General features: G+C 43.5%; 1 protein-coding gene across 1 annotated transcript in view; it reads left to right on the forward strand.

Annotated features, from left to right (window-relative positions):
- The first annotated feature begins 9128 nt into the window (after nt 1–9128).
- The window catches only part of NOX3 (NADPH oxidase 3), a 66239-nt gene continuing 57951 nt past the window's right edge, over nt 9129–17416 (forward strand). The window contains exon 1 of the mRNA XM_077486250.1: nt 9129–9218. Coding sequence (XP_077342376.1) covers nt 9150–9218 — 69 coding nt within the window. The 5' untranslated portion in view covers nt 9129–9149. The remainder of the gene's footprint in view (nt 9219–17416) is intronic.

Genomic DNA, 17416 nt, shown 5'->3' on the forward strand with positions numbered 1-17416 from the left:
GTAATCCTATAAAGCAGTTTGTCCTAGAAGCGCACAAAGATGATTATGATACTCCATCGATGTAGATAAGTGCATCAGTGCTCTAAATGTGAGGCATGGCTTCATAATCCTGTTGGCATAGGCATCAGTTTTTAGCTGTAGTGCATTACCAGTGTGGGCTTGTGTGTACTCCAGCCTTACATGGAGGGTGCCAGTGGCCTAAAGGGGGGGGGGGTGCCCTGTAATGCCAACACATTTCATTCCTGTTACTCAGGACTTCCTCAGGACGTGAAGGGGAAAGCTGCCGTTGTAGGACTGTTTCTACATTTTTTTGCTTTCATCAGTACCTGCCCAATTAAAGCTGCAGCAACACTGATACAAACCTACCACCAAAAATAAACCAGTAATCAAAACAAATGAATTAAATGAAAATGTTGGTAAAGCAAATAAGACACAATAAAAGATGAGCAGATCGACATTATAGTTCAATATAAACCCCTTAGTGTGGTCCCACCAGGGACTCACAAGAAGGATTGCAATGACAGTTCATTATTTCAGCCCAAGGGATTCAACATAAATATCCATTTTGCTTCCTTCTGGAGGAGCACCCTATCTCTATCCCCACTTTTTTCAGGTTATTATAAGCTAGAATATTCCACCAAATTTTAACTCTTTTGGCGAAGATTCATTAAATTATTTGAAGTGTATTGCTAAGGGGACGCCTTGTCTTTTGTGGCAAAAGGTGGTAATGGTGGCAGGCTGGTGGCTTCATATGCAAACATCTTTATGGCTTTTGAGGAAAGGGTTACATCTGGGGCAGTAACCCATTTGCAAGGCACTTAGTCTTTTACAGGCACTATAAAGATTGTGTGATTATAATCTGGGATGATCTTCTTGAAGCTATTTCTCTATTTGTGAAGATTTTTAACAATAACCCACACAAAATACAATTCACCCATGTAGTGGACCCCAGATCTTTAGTCTTCCTAGATTTAGTTATATCTTGAGATAATGAGGGGAGTATCATTCCTAAGAACAATTTTAAAGAAACAGGGGGTAACTCCTATTTACATAAAAAAAAGTCGCTACCACCATATATAGAAGCACAATATGCCATTCAGTCAGTTTCACAGATTTAGGAGAAACTGCACCCATACCTAAGATTATTTAGATCAGGGCCAGCACCTAACTAAACAGTTCTTGGAGAAAGGATACAAAGAAGAACACATTTGTGAAGCCTTTAATCAAGATCTAGATGGGATTCCCTCTCCTGTAGATCTTCATTAACCACTTAAGCCCCGGACCAATTTGCAGCCAAAGGACCAGGCCCCTTTTTGCGATTAGGCACTGCGTCGTTTTAACTGACAATTGCGTGGTCGTGCGACATGGCAACAAAACAAACTTGCCGGCCTTTTTTCCCCCACAAATAGAGCTTTGTTTTGGTGGTATTTGATCACCTCTGCTGTTTTTATTTTTTGCGCTATAAACAAAAATAGACAATACAATTTTGAAAAAAATTCAATATTTTTTACTTTTTGCTATAATAAATATCCCCAAAAATGTATAAAAAACATTTTTACCTCAGTTTAGGCCGATACGTATTCTTCTACATATTTTGGTAAAAAAAAATCGCAATTAGAGATTAATAATTGGTTTGCGCAAAAATTATAGAGTTTACAAAATAGGGGATAGTTTTATAGCATTTTTATTAATATATATATTTTTTTACTAGTAATGGCGGCGATCAGCGATTTTGTGACTGCGACATTATGGCAGACACATCAGAAATTTTTGACACATTTTTGACACATTTTTGGAACCATTGTCATTTATACAGCAATCGGTGCTATTTAAATGCACTGATTCCTGTGTAAATGACACTGGCAGTGAAGGAGTTAACCACTAGGGGGCGGGGAGGGGTTAAGTGTGTGTGTGTGTGTTTTTTCTAACTGTAGGGGGCTTGGCTTGGCGTCTGACGTCACTGATCGTCTTTCCCTATAACAGGGAACAGACGATCAGTGACAGGCTCAGTAGGAACCACGGGGAGAGGTTTGTTTACACAGACCTCTCCTCGTTCTTCAGCTCTGTGACCCGATCGCGGGACACCAGCGGTGATCGGGTCAGCTGGTCCTGCGGCCACAGTCACGGAGCTCAGGACCGGATCCCCATGGCTTACAGATTACAGTACTGTATTAAAAAAATACACACCCCCTTTGTCCCTAGTGGTCTGTGCAGTGCCCTGCATGCACTTTTATATTATAAATACTGTTTTTTCTGCCTGAAATTTGGAGATTGTCCATAGCAACCAAAAAGTGTCCCTTTTTCAGTGTTTTAGGATTTGATTACATTATTGAATAATTTGTATTATTCTTTATTATATTATAAACTTTATCATACCCGGGATGTCTGCTAGACTCTGGTTTGAACAGATTTAAGAGAGTTATTCCTAAGAATTACAGGACTACAATATAAAACGCCAAATTTCCATGCAAAATAATTGTACCGCTTTCAGCACCTAAAACCAGAATAAATCATACCGCCAGGGAGGTTAACTGCTTGCCATCCGCCTTCAGTACATTTACTGGGGTAAGGTGAGATGTGCATGCCAGGGGTGGGGCTGAAGGGGGCTCCATCAATTGGGCTGTATGGGGCCCCATGATTTCTATCAGCGGCCTGCACCAGCATATTGGAATGAGAAGACTACCCCTATCCCTAATTAGGTCCACCAACTAAGTCTCTGGCTAGTTTCCAAGGATACCCAAATAGACAGGGAGCTAACCCATATTTAAAGTAGAACCATAACCAAAACATTTTATTTTTATTTTGGATAGAGTAGGCGAGGGTTATAGCCATTGTCAGATTTATTTTCCCCCATCTGTGTCCCATTGGGGAGATATACCTTCACTTTCTGTCTCATAGCCAAACAGGAAATAAGAGTAAATCCTTGCAAATTAAAGGAATTCTTTGGGGACATCAGGTCACCAGAACTAATGTCCCCATTGAAAGTCCCCATTCTAATCCCTCTCCACTCTATCTAATACAAAAAAAGTTTTGCCTTTAGTTATACTTTAAAATATACTGCATCACACTGGCCCAGAAACGTCCCCTGGTAGGGTGGTGCCATTTTGATACGTTGATGCGCCTCCTCCCCGGTACCTTTCCAACTTTCCAATTCCTCTCTAAATAACCCTTTGAACCTTTCCATGACCCCCATCCTCTTTTGTTGTCCATCCCTAAAAAGAATTGTCAATTGTTAACTTTAAAAAACCACAGAAACCACAGGTATAGGCAGGTTTCTAGTCTATATGGTACATATCAAGGCTGGGAGTGACTGGCAAAGTCATCTTAGAAGTGAACCAACAGGATAGCAGTTACAGAACTATACTATATGCAACGCCAAATCTTCCAGCGGGGACTCTAGTTCTGGTGACACCCTGGGATTCCTTCACTTTGAAGGGATTTCCTTTCACTTCCTGTTTTTGCTATGGGACAGGAACCAAAGGGAAATCTCCCCAATGGGACACAGATGGACAAAAAAAAAACTGACAGGGGCTAAAACCCTCCCTCACACTATCCAAAATGGGAAAAAAAAGTTTTGCCTTTATGTAGCACCCTCTGCCATAGGTAGGTGCTCTCATAGGATTTTTGCTAGGGAAACTGTCAGCACAGGTACATTTAGGCAGGCCTATGCTGTGAGCTAGGCCTGTCTGTTTTGATCTGGGGGCAGGGAGTGGTTAGTGTAGCAGTGGGTGTTTGGTCACCTGTGCTCTAGTTCTGAGGCGCCCGTCCTTCCAGGGAGAATGCTCTGGAAGAGGGGCAGGGCCTAGGACTGGAGTGGGAGGCAGCTGATGTGGGAGCCCTGACCAATCCCCAATTGGAATTGGCAGGAGGCGGGCCTCCTATATAATCTGAGGTAACAGGCCACTGGGGTAGAGTTGTCGACTGGGAGAAGTGGAGAATGGAGTACTAGACAGCAGCAGGAGGCCATCCCCATCTGGGGGGGGGGGGGGGGTGCGCCGATCACAGGAGGAGGCCCGGGAGAGCTGTGAGGGAACTTCACCTTTACATGGTCATTGGTGAAGTTCACATCATTACACAGTCATTGATGAAGAATTCTTGGAGCAGAGGGGCAGATGAAGCTGTCGTAATGCATGGTCCGGTTAAGTTCTCCATCATGGACTCAGGGCAGAGAAAGGTCGGTGAGTGTACCACAGTGGAGGGCTGGATGTGGAGACATAAATATATAAAAATATGCGCTTAGGATAATCTGAACTGCTGCCTCCCTCCAGAAAGATTTCACCTAAGTAAAATCCAAACGGAGTAAAAATAAAAATGTGAGGGGGGAGGGGGTGTCGCTGTTCTATATAAAAAAAACAATATGGTATCCAACAGGGGATAGGAGACCCTGGTTATTTTATATAAAGTGACATGTGCTACCTCAAAATTTTTAAATAAAGTGACATGTGCTACCAAAACTCAGTGTTCAGAAAAAACATCAATCAATATAAGTAAAACTAAAACTAAAATAAGAATAGCTGTCAGCAATAATGAAATTACCAAACAGAAATATAATATGCTGTGCCGTGACTAGTGCTACCAGAATGAAGGCAAAGACTGGTGCTATGATTAAAACTAATAAAATCCACTCTAAATCTGATGATGATATACCCACATAGTAATACACAATTTAAATGCTCCCAATACTTCAATTAAAAATCATAAATAAAAATGTGAATGTGAATTATGCCCAAAATCAACCAATGTTCGTATAAAATTCCAAAAAAGTGACAAGTGCTTCATCCAAATAGTGACAGTTCATACAATAAAAAAGTGCTGCTGGTGTTGATTGTTGTGCCCTCTTGTGCTTTCACTCACTGGAATGCTTCACCCCTGCAGGGGTACAAGCTTATAATTTTAGTGTGATCCAGATCCTGGTGCTCCTCTGCTGGAATCCTCCCTTCGCTATATCAAAAAAGGAAAAAAGGAGGGTAAAACTCCTATAGCAAAGCCAACCAGAGTCAGCATTAGAGATCTATTCAGAGTGGGATTTTTTGTACATAGAAGAAGATGTGACAGAAAATGAATGTGCTTCAGTATAAGTTTGTGCAGGAGGAGAGGTTTTCTGGAAACTTCATCCTTACGCGGTCATGGGTGAAGTCCTTATCTTTACACGGTAACTGATGAGGAAATTCTGGGAGCAATAGTCTGCAGTAGTTACACAAAGGGGGAGCAATAGTCTGCATGGTGATACAGGGAAGAGACTGTAGCTGTTATATATGCACATAATTTCTTCAGGCTCAAACTAGGTTCTAATCTATAAATATGATCGCAAAGTTATCTGATCTATGGGCATCCCATATACCCCTTTTCCCAACCAAGTTATACTCAATAAACAACAATCAAACAAAGCAAAAGACTTTCCATTGTCTCAGATGTGATATATGGAGGTCTGGCAACAGAGTGATATGGTGAATGTTTGTTACTAGTGGAAACGATACCGCTACACTTAATTCGACTTTGTTTCCAAATGTTTGATACAATATTTCTTTATAATTAATATTATTTGTGTAGAGACCCAGCCATAATCTATATACCTGGCTAAATTTAGTGTTTTTGCAGCTCAGCCTAACCTTGTGTCTAACCTTTTTTTGTGGGCTTTCCTAAGCCTTTACTAAGATTTGATTGCTACTGCCTGCTGCTGTTATCCGGTAATCTCCAGCAGGTAGAGTGAGAAGTTACAGTGTATTGATTTATGAATTTTTATTCTGTCTTGGCCAATCACTAAGACCCCTTTCACACTGGGGCATTTTTTAGGTGCTTTTGGGCTAAAAATAGTGCCTGTAGAGTGCCTGAAAAACACTTCCCCTGTGGTCCCAGTGTGAAAGCCAGAGTGCTTTTACACTGGGACACTGCGCTGGCAGGTCATTAAAAAATGTCCTGCAAGCAGCATCTTTGGGTCAGTGAAGGAGTGGTGTATACTCCTGCCCATTGAAATGAATGGACACTGCTGCTGAAGCGCCTGCAAAGCGCCTCGGCAGTGGCTCTACACGAGTGCATTGAACCCTTTTTTTGGCCACTAGTGGGGTTTAAAAACACCTCGCTAGTGGCCAAATAGTGCTGCTAAAATGGCGGTATAGCAGCGTTTTAGTGTCAATGCCCGCCCGCCCTAGTGTGAAAGGGGTCTAAAGAGTTTATTCCAGTGATGTGGGCTGGGAGAGAGACCTTCCAGAAGGATCCTTGTCCCTCAGGCTTTGCATAGTGAGTAGAAGGTTCCTGTTTTGTCTCCCTTTTTTTTGTTCTCCTGGTTGCCTGTCTAGGCCTAGAGTACCAAGGCTGGCCTGTGGCAGAGGACTGAAGAGTCTTAAGCTGGCCTGTGGCAAAAGCCTAAGAAACTGAATGGTAGCTGCCCATCTGGGCCTACACAATCTACACTGGCCTGTTGTAGAGGTCTAAAGGATCTTAAAGCTGACCAATGGCAAAGGTCAAATGAACCTAAAGACTCCAACCTTCCTGTGGCAGAGGCCTAAAGCCCCGTACACACGAGCGGACTTTTCAACATCCAAAGTGCGACGGACTGATTCCGTCAGACTATTCGATCGTGTGTGGGCTGCAACGGACTTTTGACTCGCCAAAGTCCGAAGGACTTTAGAATATGGAACATGCTTCAAATTTTTCCGAAGGAACTCCGCCGGACCCGGTCCCTTCGAAAAATTTGCTCGTGTGTATGCTATTCCGACGGACTAAAACCGACGCTAGGGCAGCTATTGGCTACTGGCTATGAACTTCCTTATTCGAATCCAGTCATACGTCATCACGTTCGAATCCGTCGGAGTTTAGTGTGATTGTGTGTGGCCAAGTCCGCTCAGCCGAAAAGTCCGTCAGAACTCAGTCGGAACTCCGGCAGAACTCCGACGGAACTCCTTCGGAAGTCTGTTGGACATAAGTCCTCTCGTGTGTACGGGGCTTAAGAAACTGGCCTTTTTGCAGCCACTTCCTGTCTATACAAATGCACTGTACCAATGGCTTTGTGGCATGTCTGAGGCCATGTTTCCTGATTAGTACAACAGTAGACCATGTTTGCATATTGTGTGTTGAAACAGCCACTTGTAGTTTTCATCAGATGGCCATTTGTCAGGGTAACAATACAGGAGCATAATTGAAAGACATGGACAGAGCATTGTTACCCTATAACAGAAAGTAACTGAACAAGGACCTTCATGGCGGCATCACCAGGTGTTATTTTAATGGAAACAGCAGATTTTTAAATATTGAAATCAACTTTTTAAATGACTTACCATGTTAAAACTTACATGAAATTGTAATGGCAGCATTTGCATATACTTTACCATTTATGATATTTAAGTCTGCACATGCTTTTGTTTCCCATAGCTCTTTGGCGGCACTATTTACAAGCTCATTACAACAGTAGCTGCCTGACTCAGCTTTTGTGCTGGGAGGTGCCTTATGGGCACCTGGCACTTAGGATATATGAAGGTGGTAGCTCTACCAGCACTCAGAGGTGCTATACAAGTGTAGATTTACATGTTTCTACATACTAAAATATTTTCAGATTAATATGTTTTGACTTCAAATGTATTTATTAATTTATTTTATTAAATAATATTGAAACATTTTTTTTGTTATAATTTATAAGGAATGCTCCCCAAATGGTCGATATATTCCAAAGCTAACCAGATAATTGTTTACTTATTCCTGGGTATATTTTAAATTGATCATGTGCATGTAGAGCTAATTAAAAACAAGCCAAGATTGCTTCATTGACATTGAGTGAACAAAACAACATCTTATTTACTCAAGAGAATGGCATAGGACATAGACTACCTTTATGAGTGTGTTAGTCACGTGATTCTGACAGGCTGGTGATGGCCTTTTGGCAGATAAGTTTTAATTAGAAAATTCCAAGGAGAAATGTTTCAGTTCAGAGCAGCGGAACTGAGCCAGAGCAGACACAAGGTGCTAAAAGGGCTTTCACCTTTATATTACCACTGCAGTAAAGCAGCTATATCCTGAGATGGGCTGTTGGATTTTCAGCGAAACCACAACTTTTGTGACTATTGTAAGTATACGTAATAGTAATTGTCATATTTATCTATTTTCTTGCCAAGGCTGAGAATTTATTGATTTGGTAATTATAGAAACCTGGCAACAGAAAATTTGCATGCTCTCATACATTAGCAATTTCTAGCTGCGGATATTTATTACAGTTAAAACTGTGATTTTTTGCTAAAGAAGCTGTATTGTTTACGGTGACAAGGGATTTATATTATTGCTGTCCTAAATTTATTAAGCGCTTTATTCACGCTGGGTGGTGCTGTCATATTCTTTGGCTTCTACAAACAACAAATCATTTCACCATTAAGTAGCTGCTACTGAATTAAGAGACTAGAAGAAACTTTAAATATTTCATAGTGCACATAAATTGTGCTAGCCTTATTATGTTCTTCTTGGTGTGAAACTTTGTCTTGTTACATAAGCACCAGCAGATGATCATAAGCTACAAAGTTACATTTCAAAGAGATTAAAATGTGCAGTCATGGTATAGTTCATTATCGATTTGTCTGTGATGAGTTTTTTTTGGTAATGGAACTATGCACACTGCAGGGCTCTACTTGGTGTAGTATTGTAGTTCTGCATAATAGCATACATTTTGATTACATTTTATAAGTATATTGGCTTTTTTTTAGAATGTATGCATTTGTTGCCCTTTATAGACTCTGTTAATGTGCAAATTTTTCTCAACCAACACAGAAAACAATTAGTTAGGTGGCATTTTGATTTTGGTTGTGTTTTTTTTTTTTAGTTTGTTATTTAATGGTATGTTTTATGGCATACCGCACTTTTAAGTACACAATGGGGTTTATTTACTAAAGCTGGAAAGTGCAAAATCAGGCTCACTTCTGCATAGAAACCAATGAGCTTCCAGGTTTTATTACCAAAGCTTAATTAAACAAGCTGGGGTTAGAAGCTTATTGGTTTATATGCAGCAGTTATTTTGCACTTTCCAGCTTTAGTAAATAAAGCCCATTGCATACTTAAAAGTGGGGTATGCCTGTATATATCAATGATATTCTAATGTATTACATAATGTTAAACACAGGGAACATTCTTGATTATGGTTGCAGGTAATTTGGCTGGGATTAAATATATACATGTTTACAGACACCTTTATATGGTATGAAAATGCTGATTCCTACTACTATACTCGAATCATCTTAGGTGTAAGTATGAAAACTTTTTTACGAATATGTTGTTAGTGAGAAATCATTGTTTGGCTGGCATGTCTCTCAGTAAAGCATGCAAGTTTAGCCATCCCACTGCAGTCCACAAAAAAAGATCTTCATAGATTCCACTCCTAAGCCCTTGTACACACGGTCGGACATTCTGACAACCAAATCTGTCAGATTTTGTCCGACGGATTTTGTCCGAAACTCGTGTTGCATACACACGGTAGGACAAAGTTGTTGGAAAATCTGATCGTTCATAACGTGATGGCGTTATTTCGTTACGACGGGACTACGTTCAGGCTAGTAGCCAATAGCTTTGGTATAGGAATTTGACCTGAGCACTTTGTCCGATCGGAATTCTCTACAAATGATCGGACAAAGTCCGATCGGATCATGTTGTCAGAAAATGTTATAGCCCCGCTCTAAGACCCCTTTCACACCACACCACCCATAGTGTGGGCGGTAAACCGCCGCTATTTTTAGCGGCGTTTTACCGCCGGATTTGCGGCGCATTTCGGCCGCTAGCGGGGTGCTTTTACCCCCCGCTAGCGGGCGAGAAAGGGTTAAAACCGCAGGCAATACGCCACAATAGCAGCGTTTTGCCGGCGGTATTACAGCGCTGCCCCATTGATTTCAATGGGGTGCAGGAGTGGAGAAGCGGTAAACACACTGCTCCTTCATCGCACCAAAGAAGCTGCTGGCAGGACTTTTTCCTGACGTCCTGCCAGCACACCGCTGTAGTGTGAAAGACCTCGGGCTTTCACACTACACATAATGGTGCAGCTTCTTTAGGGCGGATTGCAGGCGCTATTTCTAATGCTATAGCGCCTGCAAAACGCCCTGGTGTGAAAGGGGTCTTAAACTTTGTCGGTCAAATATTCCGATGGAAACAGTCCGATGTAGCCCACACATGGTCGGATTATCCGACAACACGGTCCGATCGGACATTTTCCATCAGAATGTCTGACCGTGTGTACAAGGGCTAACAGTGCAAACTTCCAGTGGTGAAACAAAATAGTTGGGTAGAATTTTTTTTTCACTCAATTCCAGTCGTTTTCTGTTTTTAAAGCAGACTGTTTTCAGGTCATGGGTTATTTTATAGACATCTGTGGGGAAAAAAGATTCACTATTATTGTGTTCTCTTTTTTATAAATACTTTAAACATCTTTCAAAGGAAATGCATTATGATTTGGCACAATCTCTCGACAAAATAGAATGTGCTGGGCTATTTTCATCATTGTCAGCATATAACAAAAATGAAAGGAGCAATTGAATTGTTAAAAAACAGCTACAAACTGATATCTCCCATGAAAAAAATAAATAAATTTGATCCCAATGTTTTGTACGCCCCAGTGATAGAATTGTTACAATGTATGTGATATGAAAATATTAGGAAAATTATTATCTTCCTGAATAGAAGAACTAGGAATTGTATAGAATATTATTTTATTTCTGTTTAATGTGCTTAACCACTTACAGTTGTTTTACGTCGCTAGTTTGAAGAGGAATACCATTCTTATGGCAGCAGCTAGCCGGTATCCTCTTCTTCAGTGGCCGGTCCACTTCAAGATAAAAGTGGTCTCTGTGGCAGATTTGCTGCAAGATCACATTTACCACTCTGGTGCCCTCCACCACTTACCGGAACTGTTGGCAGAGGTGATTGTCTCCTGTCCTTGGCTTGGCATGGAGATGAGTAAGGGGAAGATGGCCCCCACCTATCTCCATACCACTGCAGGGCGGAAGCGACATCAAAACATCAGTTCCGCCCATAGCTCTTAAAAGGGACATTTTTTATTTAAATTTTTTTTCAAATTACATAATTTTTTATTTTATTTTTATTGCATTTTAGTGTAAATATGACCCTAGATCTCATATTTAAGAGGTCCTATCATGCTTTTTTCTGTTACAAGGAATGTTTACATTACTTGTAATAGGAATAAAAGGGACACATTTACTGGAGATGGATGTATATTCGTCAACACACTCCCACAGTAATAACTTCTTCAGCTCAAATGCTCATATCCCTCTTTAACGACACTTCTAGACATGGAAAAAAATGGGATTTTTATATACAGCTTACCTGTAAAATCCTTTTCTTGAGAGTACATCACGGGACACAGGAGCTTCATTACATAGTGGGTTATATAGGCACCTCTGGTGATTGGACACTGGTTGACCCCAATTAAGGAGAATTCCTCCCCTATATAACCCCTCCCATCTGGGAGGCACCTCAGTTTTGTAGCAAAGCAATAAGAAACCACGTAAAAACCCAAGAGGGGCGGGAGCCCTGTGTCCCGTGATGTACTCTCAAGAAAAGGATTTTACAGGTAAGCTGTATATAAAAATCCAATTTTCTTGATCATACATCACGGGACACAGGAGCTTCATTACATAGTGGGATGTCCCATAGCAATGCTCAGATTGAGGGGAGGGAGACACAGATCATAAATATAGACTGCCAGGGACCGGAGGACCTAAACTGCAGCTTGCAGTACACTGCGCCCGAAGGCGATATCCTCTTGCCCTCTGACATCCACCTGATAGAATCTGGTGAATGTGTGGACTGATGACCAAGTCGCAGCCTTACAGATCTGAGCCAGGGAGGCCTGGTGATGCACTGCCCAAGAAGCACTAACAGCCCTAGTAGAGTGCACTTTCACCCGAAAAGGAGGAATCTTCCCCTTTAAACCATAGGCCTGAGAAATAACTTGTCTGATCCACCTTGAGAGAGTGGATTTTGACGCCGCCTGGCCCTTTCTAGGGCCTTCCGGCAGAATAAATAAACAATCAGTTTTCCTTATCTGAGAAGTTGCTTGAAGATAAATACTGATTGCTCTAACCACATCCAAAGTGTGTAAAGATTCTTCTTCTGTGGACTGAGGGTCCGGAAAAAAGGATGGTAGGATTACATCCTGATTCAAATGGAAACCCGAAACCACCTTAGGTAGAAAGGACCTGTTGGGACGCATGACCACCCGGTCCTTATGGATAATTAAATACGGCTCCTTACTGGAAAGAGCTGCCAACTCTGATACTCTTCTAGCCGTAGATATGGCTACTAAGAAGACCAGCTTTTTAGTCAGGAGAACTAAAGAAGCCAGATGCAAAGGTTCAAATGGTTGCCCCTGTAAGGCCGAGAGAACCAAATTCAGATCCCATGGGCATACCGAAGGTTTAACTGGCGTTTTTGTCCGCATAGCCCCCTGGATAAAAGCTCGTACTAGGGAATGTGATGCAAGCGGCTTTTGAAAAAATACTGACAGTGCCGAAATCTGCACTTTGATAGTGCTTATGGCCAAATTCATTTCTAGGCCTGACTGGAGAAAGGCCAAGATTCTGTTAATGACATACTTTCTAGGATGCCATTTCCTGAGTTCACACCAGGAAACATATGTCCTCCAGATCTTGTAATAAATAAGCCTGGAGGCCGGCTTTCTGGCATTGACCAGAGTAGAAAGGACTGGCCCCGAAAGGCCACGGTCTCTCAGAATGTGGTTCTCAGCAGCCAAACCGTCAAATTCAGACTGCGTAAAGCAGGATGGTAGATTGGACCCTGTGAGAGCAGATCTGGCCGGAGAGGGAGGGTCCATGGCCTGCCTACTGCCAACTTCATGATTTCTGCGTACCATGGTCGCCTGGGCCAAGCCGAGGCCACCAAAAGGACCGACTTCGTCTCCCTCTTGACTCTTCCCAGGAACCGCGACAGAAGCGGGCTCGGGGGGGGGGGGGGAAGGCATAGATCAGGTTGTACTGATCCCAGGGAACTGTCAGAGCATCTGACCCCTGAGCAAGTGCATCTCTTGTCCTTGATACAAACTTGTCCAGCTTCCTGTTGAACCTGGATGCGAACAGATCTACGTCTGGAGTACCCCACTTGTGACATATGTTCTGAAACACGTCGGGGTGCAGAGCCCATTCTTCTGGGCACAACTGCTGGCGGCTGAGAAAATCCGCCTGCCAATTCTCCACTCCTGGGATGAAGACTGCAGAAAGACATGGAACATGCTTTTCTGCCCAGACAAGTATGCGATTCACCTCTTTTTGGGCCACCAGACTTCTGGTACCGCCCTGGTGATTGATATAAGCCACTGTGGTGGCATTGTCGGACTGAACCCGAACCGGGAAACCTCGCAGTCTGTAAGACCACTCTATGAGTGCCATGTAAACTGCCCGGATCTCCAAGATATTTATGGGCAGTAGACTCTCGGTCGCAGACCATTTCCCCTGCGAGCATGTTTCCTCCAATACAGCTCCCCAGCCTGTCAGGCCGGCATCTGTTGTGATAATCTTCCATGGGAGAGGAAGAAAAGTTTTGCCCTTCAGCAAATTCTTGGTTTGTAACCACCAGACAAGACTCTTGCGTGTCCCTGGGGATAGACGCATAGGAAGATCCAGAGATCGGGGCTTCCTGTTCCAAGCCGCAAGGATGCATCCTTGCAGAGGCCTTGAGTGGAACTGGGCGACTGGGACGGCCTCGAAAGAGGCGACCATCTTCCCTAACAGTCTCATGCACAACCGAATGGAGGAAGATCTTCTGCCCAGAATCAGGCGCACCAGATCCCCAATGGCCAAGGCTTTAGCCTTGGAAGAAACACCCTGCCCTGAGCGGTGTCGATGATCATACCTAGGTATTCCAACCTGGTAGTCGGTTGTAGGGACGACTTTTCTAGGTTTATGATCCTACCTAGGCGTTCTAGGTGTTCTAGCGTTTTGGTGACGCTGTGACTTAGGAACGCTGCAGTTTTCTCCATGAGAAGCAAGTCGTCTAGATAAGCCATGACGGCTATGCCCTGAGCTCTTAAGATTGCTAAGAGAGGGTCCAGAATCTTCATGAAGACTCGAGGGGCTGTAGCAAGCCCGAACAGCAAGGCCACAAATTGAAAATGGCGCCGCTCTACCGCGAACCTTAGAAATTTTTGGTGTGCGGGAAAAAATGGCACATGGAGATATGCATCCTTGATATCTATTGATGCCATGAATTCTCCCCCTTGCAGGGAGGAGACCACAGTGCGGATTGACTGCATTCGGAAGGACCGGATGTGTAAAAACCGGTTCAGATCCTTCAGATCCAGGATAGGTCTGACACTTCCATTTGGTTTTGGAACGGTGAAGAGATTTGAGTAAAACCCCGAACCCTGATCTTTCGGGTTCACTTCTACTATCACACCCTGGGATAGTAACTGATCTAAGGCCAGAAATAGCGGTTTTTGCTTTACTGGACCCCTGGGGATCCTTGACCTTAGGAAACGAGAAGGTGGAATCTCCTGAAACTCTAGCCTGTAGCCCAGAGATATCGAAGGGATTACCCACTTGTCCTGGATCTCTTTCCGCCAGGCTCCTGCAAACTGCAGGAGCATTCCCCCCACTCTGCCGAGCGGGGGCGCCCCTTCACAAGGAAGATCTTGGGCTTTGCTTGGCAGGCTTTCGCCCCCAAGTCTTTTCCTGCCCCTGGGCTCTGCCTTGAGCCTTTCTAGTAGAGGAGGGCTGAGAAGGCCGTCGCCACTGCTTAGAGCTTGATGCTTCGGGAGAGAGAGCACGCCTGAATGACGGATGTTGGCTCTTTTTGATTGGAAGGAGAGTAGATTTTACCCCCTGAAATATTTTGGACGAATTTATCCAATTTTTCTCCAAACAAACTTTCCCCTTTAAACGGGAACCCAATCAAATGCTTCTTGCATGACAGCTCAGCTGCCCAATTCTTTAGCCATAGGGCCCTTCGCATGTGTACCAACATGAGGGACAAACGTGACGCTTGTTGGACAGAATCCAAAATCGCATCAATCATAAAGCACAGAATATGAGGCAGTTCTGCATAATTTTCTACTTCCTCACTGGGAAGGATCCCAAACATCTGCTTAACCTGTTCCTTGAGGAACTGACACAACCCCACGGCTGCGACTGTAGGTTGCACCATAGCGCCAGTCATGGAAAAGGAGGCTTTTTAATAAGGTTTCCAGCTTCTTATCAGTTGGATCCTTTAAATACCTGCGCAATATCCAAAGGACAAGTCAGGTTTCATTCACGCAAGAAACAGCCGCATCAACAGATGGGACCCCCCACTTCTTGGTGAAACTTTCCTCCAGAGGATAATGCAAAGAAAACCTTTTTAGGAGGAGCAAACAGTTTATTGGGATGTCCCCAATCCTTATACAACAATTCATCCATTAAGGGATGGATTGGAAAGGAATAGGCAGTCTGTGGGGCTTTCCTGACTCCCAGGGAAGAAACAGAGGATGTAGCGACTTCAGCAGCAGGCATTCTGAATGTGGTACGCACCAATTCAGTATAATACTGCACCTGTTTTCTGAGTGCCTGGGAGGAGGGGACTATCTCCTCTTCCTCTGATTTATCCGACTGCTCATGATCCCCATCCTAAGATAGGGATCTCTCCTCATTTTCAGAAAAAATCATCTGAGAGAGGAATTTCAGCAGAGGGAGGGGATCTACCCCTTTTCTTGCTATATTTCAGGGAAGCAGAAATAAAAACTCATTATTTTCTCTTCAAAACCCTCCAATGTAGCTTTAAGGGAGTATCTCAGTGACATAAACTGGGGCTGACACATTAGGAGAGGCTGCAAACCTGACAGGTGCACTGACTCGTCTTGAGAGGCTGGCTCCAGTCTTGCAGGGGGGGATGGTAACTTACAGGCACTCTTTTAGAACCCCTGGACCTAGGCGGTGATTTACCAGTGCCTTTGCTACCTCCCCCTGAAACCCTCATACGAGGAGACATAGTCCTAAGCTATAAAGCAGAGGTACTAGTACAAGTGCAATCACTGTTGTGCTTAAAGTCTCACAATATTATAAATGCTTAAACTGCACAACCTGATGCTGAGTAGGTGTCTAGGTTTGCCTGGATCCAATTCCATGGATGCTTACTGCCCACAGCTCCTGTGTCTCCACTTACAGCCCCCTGACGCTCTGGACTTTTTACAAACTGCCGCCTGGCGCCTGTGCATTACAGTGCTGTGCACACTAACGTGCATGGCTCACAACCACACTCCCCCCTCCTCCATTAGGCCGGGAACGCGCCCGGTGCACGTGCACACGCCCGCGCACGTGCACGAGGACTGCGGGATCCAGGGGGGGAAGGAGAACGCCAAACAGGGCTGCGTGGGACCCCCAAACTACGTGGGACCTCTGTTTACCTTGATGTGGCAGGGACTGTAATGGAGACGTGAGTCAGCTGGAGAACCAGGCTTCACTGAGCGTGTGTATTGAAAGGCATGTAAGTATGCATCAGGCTGCTCTTACTCCCTCTAGTGGTGGAAACCAGGTAAGACATACAACTACTCACAATGAAGAAATCCATTCATATATTTAAATATACAGGATGACTTCCTTTACCTGTCCTCGCCGCAGGAATTGCTGAACCAGACAAATTCCAGCCTTCACCCATCACGGCGGGTATTGTTAGCCAACCTTCAGGTTTATTTGGGGCTCCTTCTCGGAAGAACCTCCCACCTGGGCCATGTAGAAAGCTCTGCCAGAAACTTTTGTGCGCTCTGTATAAACAGTACACCAAGTCTGGTTCTCCCAGAGCCCAGTCTTCCAATGGAGAGGACTTACAGGCAAAACCTCGCTTCTTCGGCTGACGAGGCCCGGGTACCATACCATCTTGGGAGTCAAATATCGGCCCGAGGTATGGATCTGGTTTGTTGTAGCCCTTCGGCCCTCGCAGGGACCTGCATAGAGCTAAAGTTTTTACGTGACCATCACCATAGACACTGGCGAAAAAACTGAGGTGCCTCCCAGATGGGAGGGGTTATATAGGGGAGGAATTCTCCTTAATTGGGGTCAACCAGTGTCCAATCACCAGAGGTGCCTATATAACCCACTATGTAATGAAGCTCCTGTGTCCCGTGATGTATGATCAAGAAAGTTAGTTTTCTCTTCATCTAGTATATCTTCACAGGTTTTAACCTTTATTGGACTCTAAGATATCTTGTCTGTAATCTCCACCCCTGAAATCCTGTATTTGCTTTGAGCTCCCATTTGTATTTTCTTCTTTTTTTTGATTCTACTGGCTACCATTGCAACAAATGTTTGTTATTACATGTAACTTTTGTCCTTCTGTAAAAACAAAAAACCCTAATAAAATCTGTTGGAAAAAAAAAAGGTGACACATTTAAAAAAAAAAAAGACAGTGTAAAAAATAAAATAAAAAGGTAAAATAAAAAATAAAAAAGTTT

This window comes from Lithobates pipiens, unplaced genomic scaffold (assembly GCF_037356315.1).
Source record: "Lithobates pipiens isolate NorthernLeopardFrog02 unplaced genomic scaffold, aLitPip1_a1.2 Scaffold_18, whole genome shotgun sequence".
Taxonomy (NCBI): Eukaryota; Metazoa; Chordata; class Amphibia; order Anura; family Ranidae; genus Lithobates; species Lithobates pipiens.